The sequence below is a fragment of the Symsagittifera roscoffensis genome, chromosome 4 (assembly GCF_963678635.1).
Source record: "Symsagittifera roscoffensis chromosome 4, txSymRosc1.1, whole genome shotgun sequence".
Classification (NCBI taxonomy): Eukaryota; Metazoa; Xenacoelomorpha; order Acoela; family Convolutidae; genus Symsagittifera; species Symsagittifera roscoffensis.
This window is the reverse complement of record NC_087065.1, coordinates 55163309-55184712: the sequence shown is the minus strand read 5'-3', so window position 1 is coordinate 55184712 and position 21404 is coordinate 55163309. Positions and strand designations below refer to the sequence as shown.

General features: G+C 33.8%; 1 protein-coding gene across 1 annotated transcript; it reads right to left on the bottom strand.

The window, feature by feature from the left end:
• Window positions 1-1353: 1353 nt before the first annotated feature.
• Window positions 1354-17447, bottom strand: LOC134844439 (GTP cyclohydrolase 1-like). The gene is made up of 4 exons (XM_063861116.1): window positions 17116-17447; window positions 16332-16535; window positions 14807-15028; window positions 1354-1800 (listed from the first exon to the last, which is right to left on the bottom strand). Exons 1-4 carry the CDS (start codon window positions 17153-17155, stop codon window positions 1511-1513), a joined length of 756 nt encoding a protein of 251 aa, XP_063717186.1. The 5' UTR covers window positions 17156-17447; the 3' UTR covers window positions 1354-1510.
• Between the last annotated feature and the right edge of the window lie 3957 nt (window positions 17448-21404).

The following is a 21404-nucleotide window of genomic DNA, read 5'->3' as shown; positions in this document are numbered from 1 at the left end:
TAGTGAAACAGTGAAAAATCAAATCACATTTCAACGCGAAAAAAAAATTAAAAATTTTTCTTTAAAAAACAAGAAGATCATCACGACCTTCATACAACACTGCCCTACTTTCATCAACTTCGAAACGAAAAAAAAACTCGACTTATAAACAGTAGCCAAACATACTGCACGCCTGTAGGGTCAAAACAAGCAAGCAAACAAAAGCCGTCAAAACCTATAAGAATCCTCATATCTCGGAAACTGGCAGGATTTGACCAGTCACAACTAGAGGCACGATTTTTGAAACAGCACCCAAATATAGGAGTGGTAATTTCAAACGTTATGATTTTTTTCGGAAGTTTTTGAAAATAAAATCAGAAAAAATGTCATGTTTCCTAAACAAGTGAACAATCACCGTTAGAGGTGAAGTTTGCTACCCCTAAAAGTACACTGCCAACCCCCACTATAAGGTAAAGACGTTCAAATTTTTGGAGGTTTTCAAATCTAAGTTTCTGAAATTTTTTTTCAGTAGTCAAAAAAAGTTGTCATATCTCGTAATCTGAAAATATTTGGGTACTCAAAGTTGGATGCAAAAATCGTAACTCTACGGGGAAACCCTGACAGCACCTCCTCAACCAATGAAACAAAAAACATGAAAGTTTGCGTTGTCAAGTTAGAAAAATGTGGAGTTAAAGCATTCGCGCTCCAACAGATTTTACAGATGCGGAGCTGCGCTTCGCAAAAACTAGCAAGATCACAAAGAAGCTCTAAAAAAGGCAATAAAAAGGTGGAAAAAAGCCTCGAATTAGTACAAATTTGGCTAAGAATGTGATTCGATCTGCGACCTTCAGATTAAGAATCTCACGCACTAACAACACAGTCAAGGACGCTTGATAATCAACAAACACTAGCCACAAATGAAGCAGAGAACAAATGCTATGAAATTTCCATCGCAACAGATTGTGATTATAGCAGAAGAGCAACCAAATAAATTAAAACTTTTCATGAACACTTTCATTTGCGAGTTACGTTGAGAAAAAAATAAGGCTCATACTCTTACACTACGCTCTCAAGCTGGCTAGTGTAAAAACGTCGAATTCAGTATACATTTAAATTTAGCAATATATTGGCTTTTTAACAGGTCAAGGTAGGGACTTCTTAAACATGCGTCAAGTGGAAAACCCGTTCAGTAATTTTAGATGGATGAATCCCTTCAGAAATTGGAAAATCAAAAAAACTTTAAGCATTGCTATGTACGATATTGATTAATGGTTTCTTTCAAAGACCGCATTTCAATATACGACAAACTTTCCCGGAGCTAGTGCTTTGTGATTTTTCTAAAATATCAACTTCAGTTTCATAGACTGAATCAAAAGAATTATATCAAATTCATATTCATACATAATTGATAATGGATATTTTCGATAATTAACACGCCATGAATTACGTTTGGAAAAAATATCAGAAGCATTTTGTTATTTGGCCAGTCCTGTCAAATAAAAGCAGGAACTATTCGTCAGCAGCTCCCAGACTAGTTTTTTATGAGGGCTAAAAACTCCTCCCTCGTTTTTTGGTTGTCTCTGAATTCGCCCAGCATGACACTTGTGACTGTAGAGCTGCCTGGTTTCTCCACCCCCCTCATCACCATGCACATGTGACTGCACTTAATGATGACCCCCACCCCCGCCGGTTCAAGTGCCTCAGTGACTGCATGGGCTATTTGCTTGGTCAGTCTCTCCTGTACCTGAAGACGCCTGCTGTAGGTCTCTACTACCCGCGCTAGCTTGCTAATGCCAACCACTTTCTTGTTAGGAAGATAACCTGGAACAAAAATAACACAATTAACGAGCTCGGAGATCTGGAACACAGACTAATGAGTCTTATGAGCTCAAAAAGAGGCATTTTTTGAAAACAGTTGCAATTTTGACAATTAAAAGTACCGACCACCGCTCTAACTCATAACCTATTATTTATTTGATATCAGTAAAGAAACATCCTAACCTAAGAAACCAATAGTCACCAGACGAATACCATCTCAAAAATATGCAGTATCATTTGGGGCAGCACAACAGTGCCGAAAATTAATATGTTGTTCAACAAAGCCAAAAACTATTTTGAATACTTGAAAAGTAATTGATTTCAAAGAAAAGAAGTTGAACATAGCCAATCGAAGATTGGAAAAGAGTAATGAACGTAGGTAAACATAAAAAAAACCACTGACTTTGCTGAAACTATCTCAACTTTCGAATTTCAAAGAAAAAACAGATGCCCTTTAAGTTCTTTGAATTTGTAGAACGATTTCTGACTGGCGCTTTTTTGATAACACTAACCCAACTTGAGAAAACTGGATCAATAGGTAAAGTTTTTATTCCGCTGGGAAATCTTAAAAATAAATTCCACTTTCGAAAATAGAAATCGTTCACATTTTTTCGCGACATTTCCATGTTCGCATTTGGAGAGTGCTATTTACGACACTTTCGGCAGATGAAATTCAATTGAGCTCCAAAAGTGCATTATAATATTTTAAGACTTTTTCCCGAAAAAAAAACCAACAAGACCTATATAAAAGTCTTCACTACGTTCATTACTCTTAAATCATTTAAGCCGAGTTGAAGGCACTCTTTGCAAACCTTTGTCAGTACATGCTTAACTACTGACAGATACATTAAGCTGAAAATGAAGATTCTAACAGAAAAACATTTTCGCAGAGAGATTTTTAGCCGCAAAACACAACACGAAAACAATTATTTTGTTTTTCCGTCTAGTACTTTCCAACCTTGAAAAATAAAACAGTCCAGTTAAGATCGAAGCATTCAAAAATTCGCAATAAGAGGCAGCTGATTAGATAAAAGCTTCAAACATATTTAGCACATTATTGAAAAAAAAATCTCGTCTTCGATGATAGTTTTTTTCCTCACCAAATACAACCTGTTGCTATTATTCCATTGCCACCGCGACACAAATACAGCTAGAGTATATGATAAAATATAAAAACAAAGATTTCACGCAAAAATTCTCGAACAAAAACAAATTAAAATGAAACAGTTTTTTTAACTGTTTCAAGTTGATTTTCATCTGCCATCAGCTATAAAAGATGTAGCCACAAAACAATGTGTAATACACAGAGGCGAAGCGGAGATTAGCACCTTTTGCGATACAACACAATCATAGAAAAAAACAAATCGAAAAAAAGTAATGAAAAAAAATAAGGAGAACCAAACTTCATTATGTATCGATGACGGAAATCTAGAGCCCAGCTAGAACTCGAGGTACGTGTATGATATGTTTTTAAATCGTTCTACCGGTGCAGGGCGAAATGCGTGATTTCAAAAATTGGACTTTGCCTAAAACCTTAGTTGTTTGTCTCCTAAAATAAGAAAAAAGAGTGAAAATTCCTTAGATTTTGGAACTTTCCCAAAAATATAACATTTCTCTTATAAAAAATCAGAAGCAGCCGCTTCTGTAGGAAAAATTCGCGCAGCCGCTTATTTCGATTAAACTTATCATCTCAGAATTGATAGGGTAGTTTAAAAACTTCAAAAAGCTTCTAAAAACGGTCAAAAATCAAAAACTTGACTTTCCGGAATCTGCAAAAATTTTCTGCTAAAAACAGGTAGTGACCGGTAAAATAGAGAAAATTCCCAGAATCAGGTTTCTCGAATAAACACTAAACCTGAGAATTGGCAAGGTAATTTTCGAGTAAAGTAAAAAAAAAAACATAAAAAAAACTGTCAAAATTTCATAACTTTCACTTGTTTGAAGGCCATAACTTTTTTCTAAAAGAAACTGGGCTTATTAAATTAAAAAGGTAAAGGTAAGCTTTCAACAATCTGTGGTGTCGGTTAAACCTATATCAGGTTTGGCAGGATAGTTATCGAGAAAAAAAAACAAAAAACGGACAGCTTATCAGATGACATTTCTGAGAACCATAGCTTTTAGCTTATAAAAAATTGGGCCTAGCCGTTTATGCGGAAGAGATTCATCCAACTTGAAGTTGCATTGAACAAAAAAAATTTTTCAGGGCTGTTCTCGAGAAAAGTCTAATAGATTCAAAAAACGGTCAAAAAATCAAAATTTTGATTTTTTCCGACGGCCATAATTTTTGTTCTTTATATTGAAACCGAAATCTCATAACGGTAAAATTCATAAAATTGAGAGAAAAAAAACGCTCAAAAATCAAAAAATCGACTTTTCAGCGGACGATAACTTTTGATCTAAAAAATTGTGAGTGGCCGCTAATGCAGGAGAGCTTTCCATTGAACCCAAAACCTCGGTTAGTGAGTTAGTTTTCAAAAAAATCAAAAAGATTCAATAGACAGTCAACAAAATCAAAAACTTCATTATTCCGAGAGCCATAATTTCATGTTAAAAAATTTTGGACGTAGCCGCTTCTGGATTGGCGCTTTTCAAATTCTCACTATTCAGTGAAATAAAAATCTCAGATTTGTTAGGTTGGTTTTTGAGAAATAGGAAAAAAAATCAAAGGTAACGGTTAAATATTCCCCCCGATTTTTTCGAAGGCTGTAATGCAAAAAGAGACCAGGTGAGTCTGCAGGCACACAAGGGTGTAAACGATTTCTCTATGGGTATCCTCTTTGAAAATCACGGGTACAAAGTTTAAGAAAAAAAAACTAAATTTTTTGCAAAAAGTGAGAAAATTTTGCAAAGCTCAAAAAAGTAAAATAAAAACCAATCCCACACATTTTCATAAAACTTCAAACCAAAACTCTTGACAAACATGCCAAGCAAGACATTTCAATTTCAAATTATCAACTGGATAAAATTTACGAATCTTTGAGCAGACACTAATTTAGCCAAAAAAAATTAATTTTGTAAGAAAAGAATTTTTAAAAACTTCAAGTCCTCCCTGAAACTACCTTGTAGTAACTAGTACCCACACAGTTAAATTTGAATTTTCATGGAATCGAGCATGTCAGCTGATTGAGCAAGTAATACAAATGATTTTGTTAAATTAGTTGTTAACCCGAAAAAAGTCATCAATCCGAACGAAACGGTCTACTAATTACGGTTTCGAAACAATATGGTTATTCAAACAGAAAAGCAAAACATGCTTATCATTCCCAACATGCTGAAAAAGCAGAATAATTTTAATATATCACCGCGTTACGATGTTTCGCCAGATGCTAATACTATGGTGGCTACAACATATTGTAAAACAAAATAGGGAGAGGAAATCTTTTCAAATACTCTTAAAAATTAGTATCAGTAGTTTTCATTCATTTCTATTCAACTCTCAAATTGAGTCTGATGGCACATCGACAATATAAACCAAACAAACTCAGCTTTCACTTTGACCCAAGATGAACTTTGAGGCATATCACTACACTAACTAAAACACACTCTCAATTTCCCCCTTTCTCGAGTCTACATGCAAACTTCTTGCGGAACTACTTGCGGAACTTTAGTTCACGATCATAGTCAGAGAGTAGAAAAAAACAAACATCCGGCCTTTTTATCTGATAGATTTCCCATATGGTGCACTCTTTCACTCCCGGTGCTATCTTGGTTTCATGCTTCAGTTGTTGTTTTGCTATTTGAAATAAATTTTTTTTAAAAAACATCTTGTTTGGCTTTGACAGTTACGTTTTTGCTAGTTGAATAAATTGGTGCGACCAGTTAGGCAAAACACTTGTCTAAAAATTGCCTCAAACTAAAATAGCATACGTCCCTAAAACAGAGAATGCAAAAACTCTACCAAAATACACAAATATCAACTGACAACCTCGAAGTAGAGAAATAAAAACAAACAAAACTGCTCGTATCAGGGCGAAGCCCTGAATGTTCCGACTGCCTTTTAAGGTTTATGGAGCAGTAGTAACATAAAAAAATTAAATGCAATAAGATAAAATGAAAAAAAAATCGTAAATTAGAAACTTTTTTTATGAAATTATCCCCCCACACGCCAAATAAAGTACAAAAAAAAAAATTTCCCTCATTGTAACAAATCAATTATGGCAAATAAGCTTCTTTCAACCAATTTGGAACGATTTCTAAGACGGATTAAATCTCGCTTACGCGTTAATTGTCCCAAATTGACCAATGGCAATCTTTAAACCCCAATAACTTTACGAAAAAAGATCACAGGTGTAATATCTTTTCAAATTTAAGCTCGGGACAACAATACTTTTTGAATGATATTAAAAAATTCCGTCAAAAATGGCTGGTTAAAAAGTCGAAATTTGTCTGAAGAAAAAATCCCACCCGAGCACGAAACCCCACCCCGTATCGAAAGTCGGACAATAAAGATGTAATGAAAAATATGAGCAAGTTCGAACAAGCAAAAAATTATGAGAGAAAATTAGAGAATAACTTTTAAAGAAAACCAAAAGGATCCATTCAAATTTATGTACGTGTAATTTCATATTGACACATCCCCATTTTAACCCTTGCCTGCGAACTTAATGTAATGATTTTATGCACGTAGAACTTTTTGGGTGGTATGAGATACAACCGCCAGTTTTGGAAGAAACTTTTAAATCCAACAAGACTGCTCGTATCAGGGCGAAGCCCTGAATGTTCCGACTGCCTTTTAAAGTTTATGAAGCAGTAAAAACATTAGAAAATTCAATGAAATAAAACAAAATCATTTTTTTTTTCTAAGAATTGAAATTTTTTCATGAAAATCATTCCCCCCACACGCCATACAAAGTACAAAAGGATAGATTTCGCTCCTTGTAACAAACCAATTATGGCACAGTAGCTTCTTTTAACCAATTTGGAACGATTTCTAAGACGGATTAACTCTCCGCTTACGCGTTAACAGCGCGAAATATATCGCGCGTTAATTGTCCCAAATTGGCCAAAACGGCAATCTTTAAACCCCCGTAACTTCACGAAAAATGATCACAGGTGAAATATGTTCTCAAATTTGAGCTCAGGACAACAATACCTTTCGAATGATGAAGAAAAAAAATCCGTCAAAAATGGCTAGTTAAAAAGTCGAAATTTGTCTGAAGAAAAAAAACCCACCCCGAGCACAAATATTCTGTTACTTTCGTATCGAAAGTCGGACCAACAAGTAACATTTCTCTCAAAAAAGAGAATTATAATTTTACAAAGTTTCTAAAAAATGATTTGGTTATAAACGTTTTAAATTTATTATTTCGAGTTCAGTCAGAATATTTTTTAACTAGGGCAAAAACCCACCAATTGAGACCCTAAAACTAGCTATGACAAAAGACAAAGATCCCTAATCACATCATTAAGAATAAAAACTGCTCTCGAAAGATTTCATGATCTACAATCATTGATACAACTACCTGGACCCAACTTATAAGTACTTTTCTTTCTCAATTCATTGATGGTCAAACAAAAAATTGACGTTTAAAATGCCGTCCGCCAGAAGGCGATTTAATTAAAAAAATACTTTCAGAGGATCAAATCTTCTATAAACAAAAGATGGCCTGGAAGCATTGATATTTCGTGATACTAATGACGAGCAAATAGCTGAGCGAAATAAACACGCAAGACAAAGAAAAAGGCTAGACCTCTAGCTCTAAAACGAGAAGCACACGAATGCATGATAGAAACTTAGCCGTGTCACTTTCTGGTAAGTGCCGACCCTGGTTTTTAGGCATCAGCTCAAAAGGGTTCCCGGTGTCTGAGAGACTTGGGATTCGATTGTTGGCAATAGGACACATTTTAAGATACCCTATTGGACAAAAAAACTGAAAAAAAAAAACTGTCTATAAAAGTTAGGGACAAGGCAACTGTCAGTTTTTAGTCGTTTTATGGTTTGCGGAAAGAAGGATCAAAAAGGGTGTTTTTGGGCATTATTTATGTTTTTCGAAAGCCCTGATCATGTACTTTCTGAATTAGTATCAGTTGTTGAGTTGAGAAGTATTTAAAACTTTAGGGCTAATTAAGTCTATCGTAAGTTTTCTGCTAGGCCAGTTTTTGAAAACTCAGTGGTTCCGGTGGTTTCTCGAGCCCAATTAAGCGACAGGACTATAAAAAAAAATTTCAGGGCTAACTTTCCAACCCTAAATGAAAAATCTGCAATAAAGTGTGGTTACTCTGACAACCCGACTTTGATCGAAGTGATTCAGCTTCGAAAGAATTCACAGATAAGTTACTAAATAAAAAAGACCTCTAGGCCCTACTTTTCACAATTTTAGTTTTTAGCCCTAGAGATGTCAATTTATTGGCAGGGAAAATGAAACTTAGGTTTAGTATTTAGGCTAAGATTGTTTTCAACGATGAGTTTTTTTAATCTTACACGCCTCACGTCTACTCATTGGAAAGAGAGCTTTCTAGCGAGCACTTATTTGCTATAATGCGATTTCTAGAACTTGAGAAATTCAAAATTGAGCCAAAGTGAAATTTTTGGGTCTGGGGTCATTTCGGCTCACTTTTGATTTTCTCATCACCCATTTGACATATAATGATGAAAATATTCATGTGAACTCTCCATGAGTTGTATATTCTACCTTATTGAAGAAACAATGAAAAAAATTTTTTGGTTCATTTTACGAGCTTCAATTTTGTAGTGAAAACTGATACAATCCAACATCCGTTCAATGAGATGAAACTTCACTGACGGATTCATTCTGATCATCATACCTATAAAAACGACCCCCATAGGTGTCAAAAACATTTAGAAAAGTCTCAGATAAACTTTAAGCTTTAAAATATGGCTGGCTAAAAGCAAGTATGATGAAGTTTGACAAGAAAATTGAAATTTTTCGAAAAAAAAACGAACTTTGGCGATATAGCCTTTGATTAGCTAAAAAACGTTTTAACTGCATGTTTTTTTACTTTCCACGTCTAACTAATAAAATTAGTTTTCCGAAGATTCCTTGTTCATCAGAATGCAACTTTTAAAAATAGTAAATTGAAGATGAGCCCATTTTCTTTTCAATTTTGGAGCTTTTTAATTCAATTTTGATTTTTTCATCATCTATTGGAATTTTGAAGCTAAAAATGTGTATGTGAACTCCTACCGGACTGTATAAAACATAATCAATGAATAAAAAGAAATTTTACAATCTTTACAATCTTTGTCCTTTACAAACAGTCCTTTACAATCTTCAATTTTGGCTGATACCCTCAAACATTTCGTTCAAAGAAATTAAAGTTCACTGACAGATTTATTCTGATCATCAAACCTATAAAAAAACGATCCCCATAGGTGTCTAATACACATTAGAAAAGTCCCAGATAAACTTTTATCTTTAAACTATGGGTGGCTAAAGCAAGTATGATGAAGTTCGTCAAAAAAAATTGAAATTTTTCAAAAAAAAAAAAAAATTTGGCAAAAATATAGCCTTTGATTAGGTAAAAAATCGTTTTAACTGGATTTTTTTCTTTAATTTTCTACGTCTAACTAATAAAATTAGTTTTCCAAAGATTCCTTGTTCATCAAATTGCAACTTCTAAAAATAGTAAATTGAAGATGAGCCCTTTTTTTTTTCAATTTTGGAGCTTTTTAATTCAATTTTGATTTTTTCATCATTTATTGGAATTATGAAGCTAAAATTGTGTATGTGAACTCCTCATAGACTGTATAAAACAACATCAAGGAGTAAAAAAAAATTAAAAAATTTTTCAGTCCTTTTACAATCTTGGCGTGAACTTCAATTTCCGCGTGAACTTCACTGACAGATTTATTCTGACAATCAACCCTATTAAAATATTAAAAGCGATCCCCATATAAATCTAATGCACTTTAGAAAAGTCTCAGAAACATCTTTGGCTGGAAACTAAATGTGGCTAAAGCAATTATGATGAAGCTTGACAAGAAAATTGAAAATTTTCAAAAAAAAATAATTTTGACGAGGGTATAGCCTTTGGTTAGCTGCTTGACATTTAAACTACATGTTATTTTCCACGTTTAATCAATATAAAGTACTTTCGAACGACTCCTGATTCATCGAAATGCAACTTTTAAAAAATGGGTAAATCGTAGTTGCGCTGACTTTTTTTGTTTCGAGGTTAGGAATTTTTTTACTCCATTTTGAATTTTTCATCATCCATTAGGCTTATGAAGCTAAAATTGTGCGTGTGAACTCCTCGTAGACTGTATAAAACAACTTCAATGGTTAAAAATGTGCAAACTTTTTTTTGGCTCATTTCACGATCTTCAATTTTGGAGTGAATACTAACACTCTCGAACACATCGTTCAATGAGAAGAAACTTCTCTGACAGCATTTTTCTAGCGATGAAACCACAATAAATGAACATTTAATGTGTCTGATACCTTTTTGTAAAACTCTCACAAAGTCTTTTGGCCGGAGAACTGTTAGTGGCTAAGTCAAGAGAGATTACATTTAGAAAAAAATTATTTCGTCAAATCAATTTTGGCTAGAAATTTGGACTTGGTATGCTGAAAACATGCATTTCTCTAAGTTGTTCTGATGATCACTGATTTCTAATTTCAAAGAGGTTTTCAACGACGCATTTTTGCTATTATGTGATTGTTATAAGTGAGAAATACAAAAATGAGCCGGAGGATTGTTTTTGGTTTAATGGCTTTTTTGCATCAAGGTTGTTTTTCTCATCAACCATTGGAAACAAATTGATGAAATTGTGTATGTACTCTCTATAGTGCCTAAAACAAACCCTGAATGTAAATTCTTCGATTAAAAAATTTGGGTCTTACCAGTTTTATTTTTCTAAAGAACACTGATAGTTTCGAATATGTTGATCAAGGAGATGAAACTTCACTGACAGCATCGATCTGGTTATTAAACCACTTAATCTAAACACAATTTGTGCCTGATAAAAGTTGGAAATCTTTTAGACAACTTTTCAGCTGAAAACCGTTCGTGGCTCAATCAAGTGATGTGAAGTTTGAAAACATTTCTCAAACGTTTGAAAAATCAATTTTTAAAATTAAATTTTTCGCTTTACAAATTAAACCCCTGCTGAAAAAACTTTCATTGCTAGTAAGTGAAATTCTCTTAGGTGTATCTCTCACAGTTGTTTTGAGATGCTATGGTTGATTTTGGGGTTGTTTTGTTTTGTTGGTGGTGGTGACAATTTGGTAGCAGTCTTTTTCTTTTCAATTTCAGGTTTGGGGGTTCAAATATCATTTTTTTGTTTTTCACTGAAACTTTTAGTCGGTTCACCTCTTGAAAGAAGGTTTAACCGTAACATTATGTTTTAGTTCGGTTTCTTATCGAATTTTTTGTTTTTTGGATGACTTTGTGGCTAGGGGTGCTTTTTTGGGTTGGGCTCATTTTCCCTCTTTTTTTATTTTTAGTCACTTTGATCGTTGATATTGATATTAACCGTAGTTTTTATGTTTATTCAAGGATGTAAGTAATTTTGACAAATTTTGGTGTTTTTTGAACTTACTATGTGTTTTCAGACGAGTTTCAGCTTATTTCCGAAAAAAAAAGTTGAGAAAACAGGCTTTTTTCTACACCCCAATTTTAGGGTTGGGCGTCAAATACTCAATTTCTTGTTTTTCACTATAACTTTTAGTCAATTCCCATCTTGAGAAAGGTTAAACTCGTAACATTATGTTTTAATTCATTTAATTATCGATTTTTTGGTTATTTTGTTATTTTTGGGGCCAGGGGTCTTTTTTTGGGGTTGGGCAGTTTTTGAGTTGTTTTCCTTTTATTTTCTAACTTTTAGTCAATTTCCTTGTTGAAAACTCTCGGTAAATTCTATTTTTTTTTGTGTTTACTCACTGAAGTAAGAACCTTTTTAGTGGTTTTTGGTTTTTTCGGGATTTTAGTAAGTGTTTTCAGACAAATTTCAGCTATTTTCCAAAAAAGTAGACCCTTGTCACTTTTGGTGTTAACCTTAAGTTCCAAAAAGTGACAAGGGGTATGAAACTTTTTGGTGTCACTTTTTGAGATAATGACATAATACCTGGTTTCTTTTTCGGTCACTTTTTGGCTTCATAAATTTCCCTGCTCATGCACTCTTTTTTTTTTTTTTTTTTTTTTTTATTAGCCCCCGGCCTGCTCAGTGCAGGACTAACCGTGGGGGAGGGGGAGATGTCATCCATTGATGCACTTTCTTCAGACCCCGTAGCCAAAAAGTGACAGGGCTAGGACCCTAAACCCAACTCAAAGTGGAGTGAAATTACAAATGGTGTCATAAAGAAGGACCTGACCTTCTTGTTGCTACTGATCCATCATACAAGTCCGCAATTACTAAACTTTTAGTCAATTTCTTGTTGAAAATTCTCGGTAAATTCTATTTTTTTTTGTGTTTACACAATGAAGTAAGAACCTTTTTAGCGGTTTTTGGTATTTTCGGGATTTTAGTAAGGGTTTTCAGGCAAATTTCAGCTATTTTCCAAAAAAGTAGACCCTTGTCATTTTTGGGGTTAACCTTAAGTTCCAAAAAGTGGCAAGTTGTATGAAACTTTTTGGTGTCACTTTTGAGATAATGACATAACACCTTGTTTCTTTTTCGGGCACTTTTTGGCTTCATAAATTTCCCTGCTCATGCACTTTCTTTGGACCCCGTAGCCAAAAAGTGCCCGGGCTAGGACCCTAAACCCAACTCAAAATGGAGTGAAATTACAAATTGTGTCATAAAGAAGGACCTGACCTTCTTGTTGCTACTGATCCATCATATAAGTCCGCAACGACTAAAATGATTTCTTTAGAAACAAACAAAAATATTCACACCTCACCCCTTCGCCAACACTCCAAGCAAAAACAAAGAGAATTCATCTTCTTTTTCACAAGTTTGCCGCCACATAAAAACCATTTTTTTAACAAACAAAAACAATTCGTTTTTAATTTTCAATCAAACTGCAAAACTTACTGCAAATTTTTTTCATAGTACTAAAACTTGACTTTTTTAGCTGGTATTTAAAAACGTTCAAGATAATGACAGAAAAAATGATCTTCAGAAAGAAGTGATCAGCGCCAGTAACATGTGTTTTAGTTCATTATTTTTTTTAAAATCTGGCGCCCGATTTGATTCCACTTGCTAATTGCAAGTGAAAACATGGTCTTTTGTTTTGTGAAAGTATGATCTTTTGCTTATAAAATGCAGGTAAGAAATACATACACAAAGCAGTCCCATACAAAACAGACCAATACAAAACAGTCAAAAAAATGAAAACGAACAAGAAGTCCGATAAAAAAAACACTTCAAATTAATTTTTTAACCAATCAAAGACCACTGAGTCGATTCCCGTTTTAAAGCTTAACGAAAAACGATAAGGTAATTTTTTTTTACATTTGAGCTCCAGACAAAAAGTCTTTCAGAAGGTAAATTGTCAGTTAAAAAGTCGATGTTTAACTAATTAAACAAATCATCCCAAGAATAAATATTCTGTCCTTTCCTCGAAAGTTGGAACATTTTCCACTTGGGACTGTTTTGAATCGATTTACAGTTCATTATGCTGTTGAATTAAACGTATAACTTAAGATAAAAATTACCCATCTTTATTGTCCGACTTTCGATACGGGGCGGGGTTTCGTGCTCGGGTGGGGTTTTCTTCAGACAAATTTCGACTTTTTAACTAGCCATTTCTGACTAACTTTTTTTTATCATACAAAAGGTATTGTTGTCCTGAGCTTAAATTTGATAAGACATTTTACCTGTGATCATTTTTCGTAAACTTATTGGGGTTTAAAGATTGCCATGTTGGCCAATTTGGGACAATAAACGCGCGATATATTTCGCGCTATTAACGCGTAAGCGGAGATTTAATCCGTATCAGAAATCGTTCCAAGTTGGTGGTTGACAGAAGCTTATTTGCCATAATTGATTTGCTACAAGGAGCCAAATCTATCTTTTTGTACTTTATATGGAGTGTGAGAGAATAATTTTCATAAAAACTTCCATTTTTAGAAGAATTTTTTTTTATTTTTTACATTTAATTTTTTTATGTTATTACTGCTCCATAAACCTAAAAAGATAGTCGGAACACTCAAGGCTTCGCCTTGGTACGAGCAGTCTTGTTTAATAATGAATCCCCCTCAAGAAACCAATCGATATTTGATTATTTCGATGACATCGAACATGCAGCAACTAATGAATTGGAACTTGACAGTTTTTTTTATCAAAAAGAAGAGCTAAAATTTGATTATCTAAACTAATGCCCTCACATGAAAAATTGTATATATGGTTGGTATCGAATTAAGATATAAAGAATAATATGAGCAAGTTCGAACAAGCAAAACTTACGAAAATGCAGTAACTAATGAATTGTAACTTAACAGTTTGTCAATAAGAAGCGGTAAAATTTGACTGTCTGAAGTAATGCCTTCACATGAAAAATTGTATATATGTCTGATATCGCATTGGGATATAATGAAAAATATGAGCAAGTTCGAACAAGCAAAAATTATGAGAGCAAATTGGAGAATAACTTTTAAAGAAAACCAAAAGGATCCATTCAAATTTATGTACGTGTTATTTCAAATTGACACATCCCCATTTTAACCCCTGCCTGCGAACCTAATGTAATGATTTTATGCACGTAGAACTTTTAGGGTGGTATGAGATACAACCGCCAGTTTTGAAAGAAATTTTCAAATCCATTAAGTTTGTGGCACTGCGTTAGCAGTAGCTAACCTTGAGTGACACATAAACGGTCACTGCAACTGCAGTAAGCGTATTTATTAATGTTATATAATTAGATTATTATTATGTAAGCGTGGTCAAGGCCATCGGTGAAGCTAGAATTGTATCAATGATTTCTTAAGTGTTATGTACTCTCGTATGCAAACCAGTAACAAGCTATCAGCTACGATAAACCTCAGTAAACATCGGTTAACAAGTTAAATTTAACAGTACTTTATCCACGTTTTATACACCACAAAGTTGAGGTCAAATGTAAGGGTTTTGGAGCACTTACATTTGATTTTGTTGTAGATGACTTACCTATAGAGCATGTTCCGAAGAAGGGGACGAGGTGATGTTCACAGAGGGAGAATATGTTGATGTCCTTGACAATGACCATGTCGTCGTGGTCCTCGTTGAAGAGAGCACTTCGCATGATGTCAGCTGCATCCTCCTCGTATCCCTTCGTGAAGTATAGCAATGCTTTTGCCGCCCTCTTCGGAGTGTCCAGCAGCCCCTCACGATCTGGGTTCTCGCCCAATCCTACCAAATAGATTGCTAATATTTCCAAAAATAGGTCAACATTTCAAAATATGAACCTTTTTTTAATTTAACAATGCTGGTCTATAAAAAATGGACGTAACCGCTATGCAGAGAAAATGATCATCACATGTTCTATCGATTGAACTCTTCGTCACAAATTTGGCATGGTAACTTTCGCCAGAAATCTGTAAAAAAATGTCTAAATTTCAAAAAATGTACATTTTCTAAGGCGATAACTTTTTCTCATCAGAAATTTGGAATGATAGCAGTTGTGCAACAATGATTCACAAAACAGTTCTCTCGATTAAACTCTTAATATCTTAATACCAAAAAACGGCCAAAACTTCAAAATGTGGACAATTTTCAATAGCCATGACTCTTTTTCTACAAAAATTAAGGCATAGCAGCTCATGCAGAGGAGATCCCAAAAAAACCGGTAATATCAGATTTGACTGGGTAATTTTTGGGAAATTAAAATAATCCCAGAAAAAAATAGATAAAAAAACCGACCGCAATTTTCGAAAGTCGTCGAGCGTCCGGTGAAGTAAGAAGATACTAGCGCTGAAGAGACAGGCAGTTGAAAAGGAGTCAATTTACGCAATTAAACAGGAAAAAAACTTTTTTAAACAATCTGAATTTTCGAATTTCGAACAGAAAAACAGATGGCCTTAAAACAGGAGTTTCTAGAACCATTTAAGATTGAACTTCTTTGATAAAAATAAGTCAATTTGAGAATACTGGATCAGAAAACTTTTCATTAAAAAAGAAAAAAAATCATCACGACCATAAAAATCCAAAAAACCGCAAAATTTAAAGTTTTAGATCTGCTCAGCGTTTTGATTATATATGCATGTTTGCAGAGCAGTTTCGATATCTTTCATATAATTTATTTCCTTTTATTTGGATACGTAAATTCAAATTAAACCATCGACCACAAATTTCAACGGTTACGTCAAGCCAAGTCATTTAATTTCACGGAGAAAAAAAACTTTGCAATGCAAATAAATTTTTGCTAATTTTTCAGCCAACTCTACCATCCACCAAATATTTTTTGAACTGAAAGCTTAATGCTCATAGATACCTTGACAAAATCTGATCATGTCACATTGGTCTTTCATTAGTTTTTAACAATTTCAGTCGTCGTTTCATATCTGTTTAGATTTTTCTTTCCGCATGAGAAAATAACGAAGATAAACCCAACTGATAGAAGTATTAAGTCTTGGCATGAAAATTTTTTCTGTGGCTTCGTCAAAATTGCCGGACATCAATTAACAGATGGTAGAATTTTTACATTTGCACATACCTGTAAGAATATCACGGTAAGTGTCAGTTAGTTTTTCCAGATTGCCATATCTTTCTCCGTGAGGTAACACGAAATCCCCCGTTTCTGGATCCAATTCCAGGGATCTCTGAACTCTAGTTGGCGGGTGATGGCTACTGCCCTTTTGATGGCTTTTTGAACTGCCAGTCAAGCTAAGCTTTGCGACTCCGTTTGTCAGTTTTTGGTCTAAAGAAAACAACGATAAGTTCCGACTGTCAAGCATTTAAAACAACAATTTTTACCGTCTCGAAATACAAACAATGCCAGTTTGCTCAACTTTTCAAATTAAAAAAAGAGCAAAGCAAAAAATAACCCAAAAATTGTATCTTTAAATAACCCTAAAAAATGTATCATTACTTTTGTGTAGAGAACGTTTCTAAAACTAAAATGCTCGAATACGAAAATCCTTCCCATTACTTTGCGGTCGGAACAATAACTTCATCTTAAATTCACATTCACTTTTGTCGAGATCCACAATAACTGCGGACGAGACCCGAAATAAATTCTAAAGTTAGTTATATAAAGTTTAAGTTATATAAAGTTTAAGTTAAATTAAGTTAAATAAATACCCTTAATCTTTCTGCAAAATGGATTTTAAAAAGTTATATTGATTGCTTGTTTATTGAAATTACATTTGAAAATGCGTCCCAGTTTTCGCCTGCCAGTGTTATATGTTCATATTATTAACTGAAGTTGACCAATGCGTGAAATTTGCTAGATTAATTGTTTATGTCCGTCAGAAAGTTTTGCTGTATTATGAGCATACCATTAGACGTAGATGATGCTTGCCGGTCAGAATGCTCCATTGAGATCGGAAACTGTTCACTGAGAATTAAGTCGAAACAGGTGATTGCTGATTGATTAAGAACAAAACAACCGCCTATGAATAAGAAAATATTTAAAAGAACAACGATGAGATTAAGTACAACGCATGCTTATTACTTTCAACTTAACAAAACAGTATAATACGCAGGCATAATTTGATCTATATATCGTTCCAATTTTAGTATGTGCTACCGAGGCTAGCACTCCAGAAACTTCGAAGACCATTGAAATTGTTCCTTGTTTCACCCGGTTAGTATGTATCGACGGTTAACCGAACCGAACCGAATAAGGAAACCGACTGATTAATCACCAAACCTAACCTGAGCTGAATTCAATAACCGACACTTATCGATTAAGCGACTGGTATGCTTAGTGGCATGGCCTGATGTAGTAAACTGGAGAGGTGATAACCAATTTAAATGGCCTTCAAACTTTCTAAGTAATCTCTTATACTGAGAAGTTGAGAAGTTCTCGTCACAAAAATTGCAAGATGAAAATTTTAAATTACATAATGGGAAATTTCTTCTGGACAATATAAGTTACAGTCGACGAAAATGAATGATAGATTAATTTGCTTCGAACTATATGAGAAGACGTCTCTAAAATGCATCAAATTCAATTGGTAACCATTAAATTATTTCTCCTGGGAGGCAGGCACAAATGAGCGAATGGGTCAATTTCTGGAGGCGGATCGCTGTAAAATGACTCCAACTTGTCAATTGTTTGTTTGAACCTCACTTGTCTATAGACAAGAACTTGACTATCAGTATCTTTATTCAACCGTGGAAGATGGGTAGATCTATTCTCATCAGGGCCTTGAACTGAAGAACTGCGACACGCGTTCTCATTAAACAGTTGTTTTTCATCAGAAGGAAACTCTTCATAGGTCGAATAATGCCTGAAGTTGTCGTAAAATGTGGCCGGGTGTCCATAAGCCGCAGTGTATCTGCTTCGTTTCTCTATTTGGGATTTTTCATTAGTGTAAGACTCATCATTTTTTCCATCAGCTAAAAAAAACACTCTTGAATAGTTATCACATAACAAATCAAAAACACAACAAATGAGTTATCAAACACAGAAGCAAAACTCAGCTTCGCACCACTTGCGATACAAAACGAATGACCGTGATTAAAATCAAAAGAAAAATCAAAACAAACCTTCAAAAATCGTTTTTGTCATAAAAATTTATAAAAATCGCAAAAAAAGCCCAAAAGATCCGGAACAAAAATACCTGCACCCTTAAAAAATTTACAAGGAGCTTTCGGAATGCTAGAAAGAAGTCGAACTTTCAAAAAAAATTTCTGGGGGAACTAAGCAGGCAAAAATAAGCAGACAGACCAAAATCTATATTAGCCGAAAATTTTCAGTTTGCAAAACAAACAAGTCCCGACTGGAATCGAGATACCGGGGTTTGAAGTCAAGCACATGCGTTACAGCAACTTAGAAGAAAGATGAATTTTCAGAAAATCGGGTTTGGTAACAAAGCCGTCAAAAATAAGCAGACGGACGATAGTCCGAAAATATACAAAACTATAAGTTTGCAGGCCCCGGCCGGATTTGAACCGCAAGCCTTCGCTGTCTCAAGCATGAGTGTTACCTAAAAGCCAGATGCAACGGATGCATGATTGATTTTGAATTTATAACTAGCACACACTAAATCCAAAACAATTGAAAAACCTTCAAAAAACCACAACTTACAAAATTCAAAATGTTGTCTGCAATCATGTTATATTTGTGGAAAACAAGTCCAGAAACACAAACGACGGCGAGCAAAAAAAGTAAATAAAAAAAATAACAAGCGGCAACTGCACCGCTAAAAGTTGAATAATTTCTCGTAGAAACAAAAATATAATTGTTGTCATGAAAAACGTTTACTAAAAATTTTAGCATTTTGTTCGATCTTGAAAAAAGTTTTAAACTTATGCTTCCCTCGAAACTACTCCATATTAGGTCCATGAGCCGATAAAATATAGGCCGAAATCTTTTTAGTCGATTAAATGTTTAAGCGAAAAAAAACAAAAACAGCAAAATATACCAAGTGAAGACTAGTTAAATTACAAATTGCAGGAGTAATTCAAAACTTTACAAATAACTACATTAATATTTACGTATATAAATCAATTCTAAGCTGTGGACACTAAGTCAACAAAACAAAAGCAGACAAACAATAGGCCGACATGTTTGGAGAACATGTTTTCCAGTCCAGTTTTAAAAAAAAAGTTCCTGGTCAGATTCGAACCCACAAATTTTGCAGTCTCAGGCGTACTCTTCACCTGCAGATTAAGTGCTGGAGACGCATTAAAATTTGAATTCACTATGAAACAAGGTACAAGTGATTCTGTTAAACGAGTTGTTAACCCGAAAAAAGTAGAAAAAAAAGGTTTCAGATACATGCAGTTTGATAAATTGGAAACGTTGAAAATCAAAAACTCAAAATTTTGATTCATTAATAGAAAATCCATGCATTTCTTTTTATGTGAGACAAATGAAAACTTTGCTGAACTATTATGAAAAATCATTTACCAAAAATCAAATATTCAAAAAAAATTCTCGCTGATAAAATGGGACAAAAATAAAAAATATCATGCAACAATCGTGGTAAAAATCTCAAATATACTAAGCTCTACAAAAAAAATTTCAAACCAATTAACTGCTACCCCATCAGCAGTATTTGAGCAAAACCTGCTTTTATTACTTCCGTATAGCTTAGAAAAAATGCAGAAACAAATTTAGAAAAAAAAATTGAATCAAAAACATTCATAGAGTTATTACAAGGAAAAGAATTTGCAGAAAATCTATAAAAACTCAAGAAAGTTATGAATTCAATTTTATTTTTTAAAATATCCTTTAAAAATCATAATAAATGATTGAATTAAAAATTTGAATAAAAATTAGAACCGAACAACCACGCTCTTAAATCCCATGCCTTGGTAGACAAAGACAGACGAAGCAAGATTGAAAAAGACTAGCCAGATTTCGAACAATTCAAATTAATATCGCCTTGAATCAAGTATCGGAGAAACTGTTCAAATCCAACAAGAATTAGGATGCTAACACTCGAATTAATTTCACAAAAACCGAGAGAATAAGAATACTAATACTCTAGGACATAATTTTTGCTGCAAAAAGATTCAAAATTTACCACGCATTCATTAGAACAAAAACAAAACAAACGCTAGTTCTTGAACGATAAACAAAGCAGGTTTTTGCTATTACCTGGAACATAATTAAACTTTTTCGGATGTCAGTGAAAGACAACTGTTCATTTTAATAGCAGACATACTATTGTTTCAAAACTGAACACGTTAACGAATTTGAATTTTCTCCGACAATAACTGAACTGTGATTTGAGATTGAAGCATAAAAACTATAATTACGGCTGCTCTCTCCGACGGTCACTGAGGGACCGAGTGAGCATCCTGCCCAAATACAGGTTACACTAATGCAGGTTCACCTGCAAACCTGATAATTGTTTACAAAAAGTTTATAAAAAAGTCATTTTATTATTCAGAAATAGCCGTTTTCTAAATAACTTTTTAAACGAAAAAAATTAACACAAAAACAGTCTCGGACAACTGTTTTATAAATAGGTGACGTTATAATTGCAGAAATTGAAATTTTCGTGACAAAAAATAAAATCTGAAAAGAAATAAAAACTAATAATATTTAAAAAGTTTTTAAAACAAAAAACATTAGCATAAAAATTAGCGGCTTCCTAGTCTGATCACTTTTGAGTTTTTTTACGGCAATAGCCTTATTGGGTTCGAAATAATTCAGATTACTTTAGAAAACAAAAAAATTGATTTTTGGGAAAACCAAAACATTATGAACAAAAAGTCGAAAACGTGAATTTCAATCCTTCAGTGTGTTCAGCGTACTCAATTTAGTGGGATTAGCATTTTGATTTTTGAAACTTTTGAGCCAATTTGCAAAATTGTTAAGTACACAAACCACACAAATAGCCCGAATGAGCAGCTCGTCATCTAGCAAATTGCCTCAGAAAAAAACTTAAGAAATATGATTTCCCTTGACTTTTTTTTTTGTTTAAATGACGGTGCTTACGATAAATTTTCAACTGAGAGGACCAAAAAATATAAAAAATCAGTATTTAAGAAAAATTGCAGACAATCTTCCCATCCTTTTTTCGTTTTCACGGCTCTGGAAGACTTATCTGGTTTCTAACATGCGGTGCTTCAATTATTTTGAAATTTTGAGCAAAGCCAAAACCTG

What these genes read in the sequence shown, in the direction of transcription:
- LOC134844439 (XM_063861116.1), bottom strand. Translation starts at nt 17,155, where the DNA reads ATGGAGCATTCTGACCGGCAAGCATCATCTACGTCTAATG. An exon ending in AGCATCATCTACGTCTAATG is followed by an intron (nt 16,536 to 17,115) that starts GTATGCTCATAA and finishes TGTTTTCTTTAG; the next exon opens with ACCAAAAACTGACAAACGGA. An exon ending in TTACCGTGATATTCTTACAG is followed by an intron (nt 15,029 to 16,331) that starts GTATGTGCAAAT and finishes TCTATTTGGTAG; the next exon opens with GATTGGGCGAGAACCCAGAT.